Genomic DNA, 15,339 nt, shown 5'->3' with positions numbered 1-15,339 from the left:
AGTGGCTGCTTCCCTTCTGTGGGAAAGATGGCCTTGCCTGTACTAAGACCAGACAGATTTGCTTTGTAATGTCTCTTTTTATTCCCAAATCTGATTCTTATTTAACAGAAGGATGTGGGCTGGAAAGGAATGGGTGATCCAGTGCCACCCCCTGCCACGGGCCTGGACACCTCCCACCATCCCAGGCTGCTCCAAGCCCCAATGTCCAACCTGGCCTTGGGCACTGCCAGGGATCCAGGGGCAGCCCCAGCTGCTCTGGGCACCCTGTGCCAGGGCCTCACCTCCCTCACAGGGAACAATTCCTTCCCAATATCCCATCCAGCCCTGCCCTCTTTCAGCTTAAAGCCATTCCCTGTGTCCTGTCCCTCCATGCCTTGTCCCCAGTCCCTCTGCAGCTCTCCTGGAGCCCCTTTAGGCCCTGCCAGGGGCTCTGAGCTCTCCCTGGAGCCTTCCCTTGTCCAGGTGAGCACCCCCAGCTCTCCCAGCCTGGCTCCACCCTTGGAGCATCTCCCTGCTGTCCTCTGGATTTGCTCCAAGAGATCCCCGTTTTTCTTGTGTTGGGTCCCACGGAGTCACAGTTTCGTGATAAAGCAAAAAAACAACAACTTTTCCCGACACGCTTCCCCACGCCGCGACACAGCATTTCTCCCTAGCACTTTTTCTTCGCTGGGAGCGGCGGGAGGAGCTGTTTTGGGGCAGTTTCCCGCGTTTGTTTTTTTAATCCCCTCACGGCGGAGCGGGGCGGGCCGGTTGCTATGGCCGCGGTGACCCTTAGCAACGGGCCGCGCGCACGCGCCGCGCGGGGCACGCCGGGAGCGCCGGGCCGGGGCCGGGCGGGCCCCGCCGCGATCCCGGTTCGAGCCCGCGCCCGGCCCGGTCATGAACGAGGCGGTGTCGCGGCGGACGCGGGAGACCCTGGGGCAGGTGATCCGCAAGCCGCCGCTCACGGACGCGCTGCTGAACAAGCCGCCCTTCCGCTACCTGCACGACCTCATCTCCGAGGTGGGTGCGTGGGTTTGCGAGGGGGGGACACCCGCGGGACCCTCGGCGCTCCCCCGGCACCTCCCCGGGCTAGGGGGCACTCGCAGGTGGCTGCTGCGGGGGATGCCCGGAGCGCTGGGTAAAGCATGGGGGTTTTGGGGCGCTGAGTGAGTTTGGGGGGCTTGGGGGTGCGAAAGGCATGTGTAGTGGTAGGAAAAGGGGTTCACGCTGGCAGAGGTGGGGTTAGGCGGGGTTTTGGGAAGGAATTGTTCCCTGCGAGGGTGGGCAGGCCCTGGCACAGGGTGCCCAGAGCAGCTGGGGCTGCCCCTGGAAGTGTCCAAGGCCAGGCTGGACATTGGGGCTTGGAGCAGCCTGGGATGGTGAAACATCGCAGAATCCCAGAATCACTGAGGCTGGAAAAGCCTTCCAACTTGTGAGTCCAACCTGTGCCTGGTCCCCACCTTGTCACCAGCCCAGAGCACCCAGTGCCACCTCCAGGCCTTCCTGGGACACCTCCAGGGATGGGGACTCCACTCCAAGGCCTGAGCACCCTTTCCATGCAGAAATTCCTGCTGCTGTCCACCCTGCCCCTCCCCTGGCCCAGCCTGAGGCCGTTCCCTCTCCTCCTGTCCCTGTTCCTGGCAGCAGAGCCCGATTTCCCCCCCAGCTGCCCCCTCCTGTCAGGGACTTGTGCAGAGCCACAAGGTCCCCCCTGAGCCTCCTTTGCTCCAGGCTGAGCCCCTTTCCAGCTCCCTCAGCCGCTCCTGGGGCTCCAGCCTCTCCCCAGCAGATGTGGGCATCAAGGTTAAATATGGAATTAAACAGGAAGGAGGCCTGAGGTATAAGCAAGGATTGAGTCTCATTCCAGAGAACATTCAGATCTCTGAACTTGCTGTAGAAATAATTCTAAACAAGGTGCCATCACCAAGGCCAACAGATTTCCTGCTGCCACACGAGATTTATTGAGCAGAGGCTTTACATGTTCTTCATTTATCCCATTCTTTCTGTTTTTTAGGTGATCAGAGTGACAGGTTTTCTGAAAGGACTTTACACAGATTTCGAGTTGAAGTCAGATAACGTCAAGGTGGGCATGAGACTTCCTTATTTATTGAGCTCTGAGTGTTCTTTGCAACTTTGCCACAAGGTTCTTCTGGTCTTTCCTGTGTTCAGTATCAAGGATCTGTTGCTCTTTTTGTGAAGAGGCTGTAAAAGTTGCTGCCTGTAGGTGATGGTATGCGTTCCATGGGGCGAACACCTATAAACTTGTGCACAGATAGGTTTTAAAGAGTCTTATGGTCTCTCAAGAGAATCCATGGCCCTAAATTTATTACTTTATATATTTGTTTTTGTAGAAATACACACACACATATATACATATGGTATATAAATATATACATTAAATATCCTTGTTAATATCCCAGGACTCACCTGTTAGGATGTGCATTCCCCAGTAGCTTTATTGCAGTGTAAAACTGGCTAATTACTGAAAGAGGAGGTTATTATTATTACTGAAAACTCTTTTTCTCAAGTCCAAGGATGACTTTACTCTCTGTTTGCTGCTTTCCCTTGATTTTTGGCTGGGCTGATGCCAAGTTCTCCAACTCCCAGCCTGATTTGGGAGCTTTGGTTGCTGATTCCTGGCAAACAAGGCAGTGTTTGTGTGTTGCCACATCCCTTGGTGTTTGTTTAACGTAGCAACTGAAGAGTGAGCTCTGGGAGTCTGACTTCTCATCCCTCCAGCCAGTTCCTGCATGTTTTAGTCACTGATTAATGTGTGTATTTACTTCTGTGACTGCTCCTACCACTGTCAGGATAACTAAAACGAAGTTATTTCTATCTGAATTGTTGCTTTTTGTTGGTACTGTCCTTGTTGACCCAAGAAGCAGATTTCCCAGCAGCTCCTGAGCAGGTGTTTGTTGCATCTACGTGCTGCTGCCTCTCTTGAGAATTTCTCTCACAAATTCCTTTCACAGCTTATGAGTCCAAGGGGTTTTCCAGAGAGCTCAGGCAGAGAAGATCAGAATCCTGGAGTGTGGGAGAAAATGTCTCAACCCTGAATTCCTCTTCCCAAAACGCTGGTCAGGAGGAAGAGTCAGCTGCTTGCTTATCTGTGATTTCTCTTGGAGTTGTAGAAGATCAGGAGAATAATTTTTATCTGAGTAATCAATAGGAGAGAGCAGTAAGGAGGATTGAAATCATGAGGATTCCTTAACTGTGGGGACTTCCTGTGAAAGAAATTCACCTCCTGTACCAGCTGCTTTGGACATCACTGTCTGGGTGTTTATCAGAGGAGTTCATCTTGTTAAGTCTAATTAAACTTTGTTCCCATATAAATGGAAAATTAGATCTCAGGCTTGATCTTAAAAGTTTTCGTATCAGCTTTATATATATATATGTATACACACATGAGAAGTTTTATATTCATTTGTGTTTATATCCATCACATCTTCACTTGAAATTAGGGAAATAACCTTTTTTTTCTTTTAAATCTACTCAGTAAAAATCCCAGCTTTGTGGCAGTTGTTTGTTTTAATCCATTTGGAAGGGGCAGAGATGGGAAGTGCCCTGACTCTGGAGGCTCTTCCCACTTGTCTGTGCACGAGCTTGCAGCAGAACCCAGCTGTTTTTGGGAGAGTGGCCCTGGATTTTGGGATGCCACTGGAACAGCTCTGTTAAGCTCCATTGCCACACAAAATTTTCCTTACATGGCTTTCCTTTTTAACAGGCTGGTAAATAGTGCTGGGCTGGCTAATACTCCTTGAATTTTATAACATTTTATTTAAAAAGTCCTGGTTTTTTCCCACTGAGTGTTCTACTTCACAGCAGGATTTCATTCTCTGGGCCAGAAACCCTCCAGTAAGATTTCACTTGGTTTTATTTTATAAAACTGAAAGAAGTCTGGTAATTGTGAAGATAGAAAAATATCTCTTAATTGTTTTGGTTTTTTTTTTTTTTACCAGGATAAGGATTCCAAAATCAACTTCCTTCAGAAGGCCATCGATGCTGTGGTGATGGTGACAGGAGAGCCACTGTCAGTGAAACCAGCACGAGTTGTGGCTGGGCACGAGCCTGAAAAAACCAATGAATTCCTTCAGGCGATTGGGAAGTGTTGCTTAAATAAGGTAGGACAGAACTATATAGATTTTATGCACACAGGGAATTATTTCCAGAGCTTATTTGTGATGATGTGGGTGAGGGGATCGAGGGCACCCTGGGGAAGCTGCAGGCCCCAAGCTGCTGGGCTGTGGATCTGCTGCAGGGATCTGCACAGCCGGGATCCGTGGGCTCAGCAAGGCCAAGGGCCCGCTCCGGTCCTTGGGGCACAACAACCCCGTGCAACACTCCAGGCTGGGGCAAGAGCAGCTGGAAAAGGCCCTGGGAGTGCTGGGGACAGGGCTGAACACGAGCCCAGGTGGGCGAGAGGCCGATGGCCGCTGGGCTGTGCCAGCCACGGTGTGGCCACAGCCCCAGGGCAGGGCCCGTCCCCTGCCCGGCCCTGCTGAGGCCCCTCGGGGCCGTGTCCAGCTCGGGGCCCTCCGGCCAGAGGGACCCTGAGGGGCTGGAGCGGGGCCAGGGCAGGGAACGGAGCTGGGGAGGGGCTGGAGCCCCAGGAGCGGCTGAGGGAGCTGGGAAGGGGCTGAGCCTGGAGCAAAGGAGACTCAGGGGGGACCTTGTGGCTCTGCACAAGTCCCTGACAGGAGGGGGCAGCCGGGGGGGAAATCGGGCTCTGCTGCCAGGAACAGGGACAGGAGGAGAGGGAACGGCCTCAGGCTGGGCCAGGGGAGGCTCAGGGTGGACAGCAGCAGGAATTTCTGCATGGAAAGGGTGCTCAGGCCTTGGAGTGGAGTCCCCATCCCTGGAGGTGTCCCAGGAATGCCTGGAGGTGGCACTGGGTGCTCTGGGCTGGTGACAAGGTGGGGACCAGGCACAGCTTGGAGTCGATGGCCTGGGAGATCTTGTCCAACCCAAATGATTCTGTGCCTTAATTACCACTCTGCTGTTATTAAGTGCACATTGGAAACATTTGGTCACTCCTTAATAACAATAACAGCAGACAGAGAGTTGATGATGTTTAGCAGAGCTCCCCACAGAAATGCATTCTGAATATTAAGGCTTTCAATGTTCACTGTTGTTCACTTTATTTGTTCGTCATTTAACAACATTTATTACGTTTGAAGCACAAAATGAAGCTTCAGAACCTTTAAAATTTTGGGGTACAGACACATTAATTATGCAACCAGTTGCTCACCTTTATCTCCTGTCAGTCAAATCTCTTAATTGTGGAATGAAAGTCGTTTTTCCACTGTGCTTTTTTTGACTATGGAAATACAATAATGGAGAAATCTGCTAACTGGTTGAAAACAACTGCAGGGGCTGTTCTTACACAGAGTTATTGCACTCTTACATGGAATTATTATGTTCTTACACTGAATTGTTACGTTCTTAAAATAATAATTACTACATTAATTATTTAATGAAATAATTTACTCCTCTCAGTGGTGTTTTTCTGTTCCTTGCAGCTGTCCAGTGATGCTGCTGTAAAAAGGGTCTTGGCAGGGGAAAAAGCTGATGCTAAAGGGAAGCCTCCACCCTCCAAACCTCGAGATAAAGAAAGCAGAGAGCCCAAAGCAGAAGAACAAAAAAGTCATAGGGATAAAGAGGTAGAATTTGCATTTTTTGGGGGGTACAGGGGTACCATGGTTTATTTGCTTGGGGTTTTTTTAGAATTTTTGTGTTCGTAAAGTCCCTATGTGATTGAGTTGCTGTGTGTTGGAATTAACTTTTAGTGTTTGCTTTCTTTTTAGAGCAGGAGAGACACTGAAATTAAAGACAGAAGCCCAAGCAGAGACAGAAAACCTAAAGGCGAGTCGAAAGAGAGCAGAGAAAGAGAAAAGGAGAGGGATAAACAGAAGAATAATGAAGAGAGGCACAAAGAACGTGAAAGAGACACCTCAAAGGAAGGAGAAAAACAAGAGAGGGAAAGAAGCAAGAGCAGAGTGACCAAGCAAGGAAGAGAAGCAGAAAAAACCAAAGGAAAAGGAGACACAGAGCGAGGAGATGATCTCGGGCATGAGAAAGGACAGGAAAGAGAGAAAAGACATGAAGGAGGAAGAGAAAAGGACAGACTGAAAGGAAGAGACAAAGATAAGGGCAGGGACAGAGAAGGAGAGAAAGACAGAGAGAGGGGAAGAGATCGGGACAGACAAAGGGACAGAGAAACAAAAGATGGGGAGCTTTTAAGGGACCATGGAAAGGAGAAAGCAGAGAAAAAGGTAATTGAAAGGTTATTTTGGGGAAGAACTTTCCCCACACCGTGGTTGGGACTGTGCTTGTTCCAGTGGCCTTCCATGTTTGTATTCCTGCTCATTTAGCAGGAAGGGGCCTTGTTCCAAACCCCTGCCATGGGCAGGGACACCTTCCACTGTCCCAGGCTGCTCCAAGCCCCAATGTCCAGCCTGGCCTTGGGCACTGCCAGGGATCCAGGGGCAGCCCCAGCTGCTCTGGGCACCCTGTGCCAGGGCCTGCCCACCCTCCCAGGGAACAATTCCTTCCCAGTCTCCCATCCAGCCCTGCCCTCTGGCACTGGGAAGCCATTCCCTGTGTCCTGTCCCTCCATCCCTTATCCAAGTCCTTCTCTGTCTTCCTTGTTGGCTCCCTTCAGGTGCTGGAGGGCCTTTCAGAGTTGGAACTGGATGGTGTTTAAGGTCCCTTCCAACCCAAACCAGTCTGGGATTCAAGGATTCAAAGTCCTAAACTGCCTCGACAGCCACCTCTCCATTGCCTTTCATTTTGTTGTTTTTCTATCTTCCCTTCCTCTAAATATTTCCTAATTTACCTTTCTATTCTCTTGGTAGAAATTCAGGATTGATGGGCACCAAAATGCTTCTCTTAGGAGGGAGCTTGGATCTAAACCAGTTTCATTTCTTTCCAGCCCACAGATTCTGAAGAATCCACGCTTAGAAAACCACAGAGGCCAACCAAAGACAGCAAGTGCCAGCCAGACACTGAGGTGAGTGGTGGAGAAGGTAGGAATATTCAAAGTATTGCATTTTCACTTGGGAATCTGCTTGAAAACAACATGGGGTTGAAAGGTAGGTAGATGGCAAGTTTTAGGGCTGGAAAATACATGAAATAGATGCTTCCCTGGGGGTTTGGTTTTTTATTTATTTATTAAAAATTTCTCTGAGTTTGAACCAAAAGAAAAAAATCTACTCCAGTTATTTAATTTTCTAGATTTTATTTCTGTCTGTTGATATTTTGGACACTTCTTAGGATCACAGACTAGTTTGGGTTGGGAGGAACCTTAGAGCTCATCTCTTCCAACCCCCTGCTGTGGGTTTTCTCTGCTCCTCAGAATCTTTCCTGGAAAGCTGATAGGGCTTTGTATTTATTTTTGGATTTTAGCAGAAGTTACTGTTTTGGAAGGAAAATGAGTCCACTGATGTTTCAGGGTCCACGTTTTGCAGCTGGAAGAGCAGCTCTGCACAGAAGCTGCTGCTTGTGATACCACTGTGCCTCCATCTGCTGCTTCCCCGTGGCCTGAGGCAATTTGGGGGAATTATGGAGCCATATGGCCAAATGTTTAAAGAGGGAGACTTCAGTAAATGAACCTAAAGCAGCACAGGCTGAGGGAAAACCAGGCAGGATCCCAAGTCTAGCAGGAGTCTCTGGGCCCACTGACATCATCGTTGTCTTCCCTGGGAGATGACAAATTTATAGCTCTTCCTTGGCTCAAATCCAACCCAACTCTTTAAGTTACTGGCACTGGGAGGGAGAGCTTATAAAAGAGGGCTTTTTTTTTTTTAGCCTCCAGCAAATATTCATGGCCAAGTCAAACTTCCTGCAAATTGGGTCTCTAATGGAAATTCTGAGCCTCATCCCAAACTCTGGTCGTGCTCTTGGGCACCACGACAATGCAGCGGGGCAGTAAAGTTTCATTTCCCGTCCTAAGTGCTTTTGGGAGGCATTCCAAGGCTTTGAAATTGTTACCTGAAGTCCAAATGGCATTCTTGCCTCTGCCTGCTTGTGTAACAGCAGAGGCTGCTTGTTTTTGAGGTGATGAAAACACAAACTTCAGAGCAGAGCGTGGCAAGGGTCATCATCTTAAACCTGTGGAAGAGAGAGATGAGATGAAAAGGTGCCCAGGGAATTTTGGGAGCTGAGATAGCTGCACAAGGTGATTTAGAGGAAATTCCAGCAGGGAAATCATTGGAAATTGCATCTCCTGGACTAGGGTTGATCTCCTGGTCCTCACAGGAGTTTCCCAGCCTTGATTTCCAGGGATTTACCCTGATTTGGAGGAAATTCCAGCAGGAAATCATTGGAAATTGCTTCTCCTGGACTAGGGTTGATCTCCTGGTCCTCACAGGAGTTTCTCAGCCTTGATTTGTAGGGATTTACCCTGATTTGGAGGAAATTCCAGCAGGAAATCATTGGAAATTGCATCTCCTGGACTAGGGTTGATCTCCTGGTCCTCACAGGAGTTTCTCAGCCTTGATTTCCAGGGATTTACCCTGATTTGGAGGAAATTCCAGCAGGGAAATCATTGGAAATTGCATCTCCTGGACTAGGGTTGATCTCCTGGTCCTCACAGGAGTTTCCCAGCCTTGATTTCCAGGGATTTACCCTGATTTGGAGGAAATTCCAGTAGGAAATCATTGGAAATTGCATCTCCTGGACCAGGGTTGATTTGCTGGTCCTCACAGGAGTTTCCCAGCCTTGATTTCCAGGGATTTACCCTGATTTAGGCACCGTGGCTCCGCTCAAGTCACGTGGCAGGGAAACAAATGCTTTAAAAAGAAGGCAAGCAACTTTTCTGTGCACATGAAGGATATTCAGTGACATTTTGTGGTCTCTGCTGCAGAACTAAGAAATCTTCAGCATCTCTCTTTTGCTTTTTATATGTATTTTTTCTATAGATAGTTATAGAATGTATATATCTATATATATTCACTATTACAGAAATGAAACAGTTTGAGGCAGTACCCAACAAGTCAGCCCCTGTTTTTTCCCCTCAGGATTAACCTCTTTACCTTCTCTCTCTGCATTTGCTTTAGAAAACAGATCCATTTAGGCTTTAAAAAAATATATTCTGCATGTACAGCAAAGCTGTCACTTAAAGTTTAGTCCCTGGCTTTGCCTCAATGCTCTTAGGAGCCTTAATGAGATTTTCTCTATTCATGCAAATCTTAGTTTTTCTTGCTGCTAATTATCAGAGGCTGGCTTTCAAATCTACTTAAGGCTGACCTTTTTTTTGGTAGCTGAAATGTATTTTTCTCTTGCTAAAGCAACTCTGTGTGTTACCCGGTGTGCAGGAGTCATCACATGGGTATCCATAATTTTCTGGAGCTAGAAGAAAGCAGGGATAAGTAGGAATTAAGAGACATTTGGCTACCACATGGCAATCAGAAGCTGCCTCAAGGCTGGCTCCTGCATCCCACGCTTTGGGATTAGGGTTGAGTCGTGTTCTGTTCGCTCTCAGTCCATCTCAGGGAAAAATCAGATTTGAAGAGGCCTCTTGAACCTTCTAAATAATGAAGATCGTTATTATTTAGACTTGACAAGAGGTGGGGGAGGTCACAGAGCATCTGGTGCTGCAGGTGGCTTCAGAACAGGTAAATCACTTCCCCCCCGAGGCCAAACACCTTGGAAAAGTCTCTTCCACGTTTCCCGTGGCAGCTGGAACTCTTGGCTGAGGCTTTCTGTAATATCCTGTCACTTCTGGCCTCTTGCAGAATGGGTTTGATTTTTGCCCTGCAAACTCTGGAACTGGTCACTTGGAGCAGCCTCTAAGCCCTGACTAATGAACTCCTGTTCCCCTTGGAGCTTATTTAGGTTATATAATGAAGCTGTGAAATGGAAAAAGACAGCAGAGAGAATCATTCCATGGAAATCTGCAGGACATGGCTCAAGTATTTCTGTTCTGGAGGTGGGAATGTCCCCCGCTCTCTGGTGTCACTACACCAAAAATCCATCATTTAAACTTAGGCTTTAAAAACAGCGATTTTCCTCATCTCTTTGCGTTTGAGAAGTTTTGGTTTGCAGAATCTAACGCCAATTGAACATCATCTTGTGAGACTTTAGGTGAGGCAAAGATAATTGATGGATATTTTCCTAATAAGTCTTACCAGCACAGCCTTAAATTGGCCTTAGCAAGTGGAGATCTTTCCTTGTATGTGGTTTTATTGACATAAAACTATACCTGCACACTTTATACTGTAAAGGTGGAAAGATACCTCCTGGCACTGTGGATTTAGGTAGAAGAAAAACACTGAGGAGAGTTGATGGAATTAAAATTGCTTTCACAGGCTTAATTCTTATTTGTTATTAGAGAACCATCAGTAGAGCTGATGAATCAGAGGGGAAAATCACAGTGGCTGATTTTATAATGAGCCCTGAAACGGCAGTGAACATTGATTTCTTGTGTCTTGAAGTGAAATTCAGCCTGTTTGAAGGTTAATAATGAGGGCAAAGCTGCAGCCTGGATGGTTTGCAGAAGGCTCTGGATCCTCTCCACGTGGAAACATAATTACTCAGGTCTGGGAAGCGTGCATGCATCCATCAGGGGTTCCACTGTAATGTGTTTTTTCCAGGATGGTGTGAGATGAAGTGCAAGATTTCCCTTTAATGGCTCCAGTGGCTGCTTTTCAAAGTCTTGAAGGGGAATAGCCTCTTTTATCTCCCTTTGGAAAGCCCCCAATCATAAATACTGAGGGATTTCTGGTTGTGTGTGCTGCCATAGTGAGTAAACGTCAGCTTTCACCCTGCACCTGCTGCCAGGCTGCACATGTGGCTCCACAAAAACTGTTTGTAGCCACTACCTCACATAAATAAATGACCAAATCCCCTCTTGCGGCAGCCTCAGCACCTATTCCCAGCTCCCTCCCCACCTGTGCTAATAATGACCTCACCCAAAGAGCTGCTGGGGCTGAAGCGTGCCAGATGTGCTCCTGCTGGTGTAGGAGCTTTCCTTTCCCTCCTTCCGTAGTGTTGGGCTTGTGCAGGTAATTATGAACAATTCAAATTAAGATGAACCACTTCAAGATTGGAATTCTGTCTGGTTTTCCTTAGAACGTGCCAGAGTTTCCTGAAGAGGAGGAACTCTTCCTTCTGCTGGAAGGTGTCCCTGCCCAGGGCAGGGGGTGGAAGGGGATGAGCTTTAAGGTCCCTTTTCCTCAGACCATTCTTTGATGGCATAAAAATGGCAGAATTTGTGATTCTCTGGTTATCAAGGTGGACATTGGAGGCTGGATTTGCTGATCTTGGAGGTCTTTTCCAACCACCAGGGCTGACAAAGAATCTGGGATGAAAACTGCAAAAAAAAAAAAAAGCACATAAGGAAGGAAATAAGGAAATCCCAGGAGGTGCTAAACATATTTCAGGATGCTGGATAGGAGGCTTATTATCCAGGGTTTTTATCCAGGGAAGTTGCCATTTGAGTAATGGACTGTGCAAGCCTGGTAGCACAACTTGGAAATCCTTGCTTCTGTTTTGGAATGGAATCTAGAAAGATTTTGTGGCAGGTTGAAGAGGAGCTGTGCGTCTGATGCAGCTGAAGCTCAGAGGTGATTGTAGGAATCTTACTCATCATATTCCAAGCCCAGCACAGGTACTCTATGACTTCCACAAGGTTGGATACTCTTAGTTCCCAGTTGGGAGTTGTTTTTCCATCAAATAAGAAAGAAAATAGCTGGCATAGATCCAGGAAAAAATTCCCCACAGACTTGGAGGGAAGTAAACCCAACATAAACGTGTGGATCAATTCTTAGGTCAATATTTGTCCTGTAGCATACTTAGGAAAGCAACACAAGGAAGGAAATTTTAGATATAATGACATAATTTTTAAATCTACTGTTATATAAATTTCTGGGCTTTTTTTTGTTTGTTTTTTTTTCCAGAATGAAAGTCCTGCAAGGATATCAAGGCAGCCTTCAGCAAAAGGATCAAGGCATCGCTCCAAGCCCGGAGGAGAAGGTAACCACGAGGAGGATATTGTTATTTCTATCAAATATGCTGCAGGCTTATTGAGTAGGAATAGCAGAAATACTGAAATATCCCTCTTTGTTATTGTCAGGGTTTGGGTTGTACTCCCAGCTTGCATTTGTGAATCCAAGGAAATTTTCCTGCCTGGATTTGGGATATAGGAAGTGAGATTCAGTTCAGTTTGCTCTCGTTCCCCGTGCATGCTGCAGATATAAATTCAGCCTGCTTTTGGTAATTTCTGTGTAATTACTCTCTAAATGAGCTTTTGGACTTGTCTGCAACTATTTCTGACATTTAACATTTGGTAAATGTTGACATCAGAGCAAAGTGAAGGTTTGAGCCTTGAAATGGTTTTAATTGGGTTCAACAAACAGTTGGGCCAGGCTTTCCAAATAAAGAAATTATTTCTCTGTGGAGAAGGGTGCTTCCTTGCAATCATGTCACCAACTTTTGTAGTTAAAACTATTAAATATTGTACTTACACACTGACTGGAAAGTAGATTATCTTCAGAATACCCCAAATATATCCCAGACATCAGGAAGAAAGGAATCTTAGCTGAGCACTGCCATCCCTTTGTGTAGGAAACGAAGAGGAAGAGGCTGGAGAAATTCCTGGATAAGGAATAAAAGTGGCTGGTACCCAGAGCTCAGACAGCAGCAGTGGAACTGTAATTTCTGGCTGTATTTCTGTGCCTTTCCCCCCTCCTCTGAGTTCAGTGATCGATCCTCATTTCCTTTCAGTGCTTCGTACCCCTGCTATTTTAATTCTGAAGAAGAAGTCACTGTACATAAACCACTTTAATGTCTCTGTTCAGAAGATTCAGTGACACCTGTCAATTGATACCTGTTAAAAACAGCCAGTTCTGGTTACAAATTGGTGCTGTTTAGACTAATGAAGATCTTCATACACTTAATTTGCCAATCTCACTATTACTAATTTCTGTGAAGGGATCATGTGGTGCTGAGTGTCTTCCCAAGCACCCACGGTTTCTTTGGATTCCTGGTTTAGGTTTCCATGTGTCTGAGGCAAAATACTGGAGTTACATCAGTCCTGCTTCCAGGATAATGAGTAGCCCCTGTTTGGGCACCTTAAATACCTTGGAAAAAGCCTGGCACTTGGGATCTGAATGTGTGTTCATTTAGGAGCTTCATTCAAGACGGTGCTAGAAAATTGAAATTTTTATGTCACATCTCCTGTGCTGTGAAGTTGGAATCGTTTGGCAGCCGAAAAACCCTGTCTGGATTCCATTAAATGCAGCCTTATTTTACTGCTTAGTGATCCTTAGCTGATCCTAGAACTTCTTTTATTTCCCAAGATTTCAGTATTTGTTTTATATGGCACTAAACTGCACTGTCCAGACACACCCCATTTAAGGGGATGTCCCTTCAAAACCAGGATCCAGCTTTCCTGATAAATGGAATACAGTGGATGAATTCCCCCATGCTCTGGCTTTAGGGTGGATATTTCTAAAATATTAATGTATTTACAGATTTTTATATTGTAAAATGTTATTTTTATATTTTTATATATTAATATATTTATTATTAATTATTATATTATAATAATATAATAGTATTTAATTTATGGGGTTGTCCCTTCAAAACCAGGATCCAGTTTTCCTGATAAATGGAATACAATGGATGAATTCCCCTGTGCTCTGGCTTTAGGGTGGCTATTTCTAAAATATTAATGTATTTATAGGTTTTTAATATTTTAAAAATTTATTTTATATACTAATACATCAATATATTTATTATTATATTATTATATTTTTACAATATATTATTATCTTATTATATTATAATAAGATAATAGTATTTAATTTATGGGGTTGTCCCTTCAAAACCAGGATCCAGTTTTCCTGATAAATGGAATACAATGGATGAATTCCCCTGTGCTCTGGCTTTAGGGTGGATATTTCTAAAATATTAATGTATTTATAGATTTTTGTATTTTAAAAATTTATTTTTATATACTAATATATTTATTACGGTACTCTTATAATACATCATTATCTTGTTATATGATAATAATATACCATTAGATCGTTACAATATTTATATATTTATTATTATAAATATTGTAATTATTCATAAATTTAATAATTATAAATGATAATATGTTTTTATATATTTAAATATTTCTGTACTGAAATACTCCTCTTTTCCTGAAGCAGCACTGAAATTTTAGTTTACCAGAGCCAGGAATATTTTGAGGCACTACCCCTCTTTTTGTTCTGGCACCGTGGGGCTGCCACAGGTGAATAATGCAGAGGGCAGGAAAACTTTCTGGAGCTATCCTGATCTATTTTGCACAGTGGTGATGATGAGAGCTTTCTGTTTTAGCTAATATTAATTGGGAATAAATCAGTGTACAACAGGAGGGAATGTCTCTTCTCCATGGGCAGATAAATTAGAGATTTATGCTGAATATTTCAGCTTTCAGGAGTTCAGTCAGCACTCATTTAAAAAGTCTTTGTGCACCTTGAATGTGATTTATTGACACTGAAGAGGGTTTATTAAACTAGAAAGAAATCCTAGCAGGTATTTAGCCTGGCTTTTTATTTTGAATTTTTATTGGCTCTTGGGTTTCATTTGCCTATAAACTGGTTTGTTACAGGAGCTGTGGACGCGAGGAGTGTGGCAGATGGGATTTCAGAGGATGGTGCTGCTGAAGTGCAGGAGAAAAATGAACCAGGCCTTGCAGAAAGACAGAAAGGTAGGGAAAGTTAAAATGTGACTGCTGTGGAAGGTCCAACTGGAGTGTTTGGGGCCAAATCCATGCAGCTAAATGATGTAAGGAGGGTGATTTATGCTTAATCCAACTGCTGCCGTGTGTTTTAATCACACCTGATTCATATTCTGCTTTGAAAAATGTCCCTCCCCTCATAAAGCAATTCCTTCTGTTTTCTTTCTCCTGTTCTTCTGTTTTCTGAGAGGCAGTGTCCCAAGGGAAATGCTGCACCTGAATCCCTTGGTGACTTGTTCTCTGTAAGAGGTGAATCTCTGCACGTTGCCTTTTTGTGCAGCTATTTGGGAGTCTCAGTGTTTGCATTTTATAGGATTCCAGAGGAAAGTTCCACCCCTGCCCTCTTACTTCTCCATTCTGCCCCCCAAGCTGGATATGGCTCCCAAGACATGGATTTTTATCCAGCTCCAGCATCCCTGGAGCCATGGAAGCAAAATGCAGGAGGAGGAGCTGGAATTGCAGCAAAAAGCTGCACTTTGCTTCTCTGCAGCTGCAGATGCTTGAGCTGGTTGGGAGGATGGATCCCATGGACGTGGGAAGTGTTCCCAGCCCGCCTCTGGCCCCCCAGGGCCTTGCGGCTGTGGCAGCCAGATGAAAGATGGATGGATGGCCAAGACATTTGTGTG

General features: G+C 45.5%; 1 protein-coding gene across 3 annotated transcripts in view; it reads left to right on the top strand.

The window, feature by feature from the left end:
* Positions 1–805: 805 nt before the first annotated feature.
* Positions 806–15,339, top strand: part of TRAF3IP1 (TRAF3 interacting protein 1) — a 29,905-nt gene continuing 15,371 nt past the window's right edge. For 2 of the 3 annotated variants that reach the window (XM_032114833.1, XM_032114835.1), the window contains exons 1-8: positions 806–1,002; positions 1,997–2,065; positions 3,942–4,103; positions 5,502–5,642; positions 5,787–6,254; positions 6,914–6,991; positions 11,880–11,955; positions 14,585–14,683. In XM_032114833.1, coding sequence (XP_031970724.1) covers positions 880–1,002; positions 1,997–2,065; positions 3,942–4,103; positions 5,502–5,642; positions 5,787–6,254; positions 6,914–6,991; positions 11,880–11,955; positions 14,585–14,683 — 1,216 coding nt within the window. In that variant the 5' untranslated portion in view covers positions 806–879. The remainder of the gene's footprint in view (positions 1,003–1,996; positions 2,066–3,941; positions 4,104–5,501; positions 5,643–5,786; positions 6,255–6,913; positions 6,992–11,879; positions 11,956–14,584; positions 14,684–15,339) is intronic. The other variant, XM_032114836.1, reaches the window with a different exon arrangement.

The sequence above is a fragment of the Corvus moneduloides genome, chromosome 7, assembly GCF_009650955.1.
Source record: "Corvus moneduloides isolate bCorMon1 chromosome 7, bCorMon1.pri, whole genome shotgun sequence".
Classification (NCBI taxonomy): Eukaryota; Metazoa; Chordata; class Aves; order Passeriformes; family Corvidae; genus Corvus; species Corvus moneduloides.
Note: the sequence above shows the minus strand (reverse complement) of the source record. Positions and strands in the feature narration are given on the sequence as shown.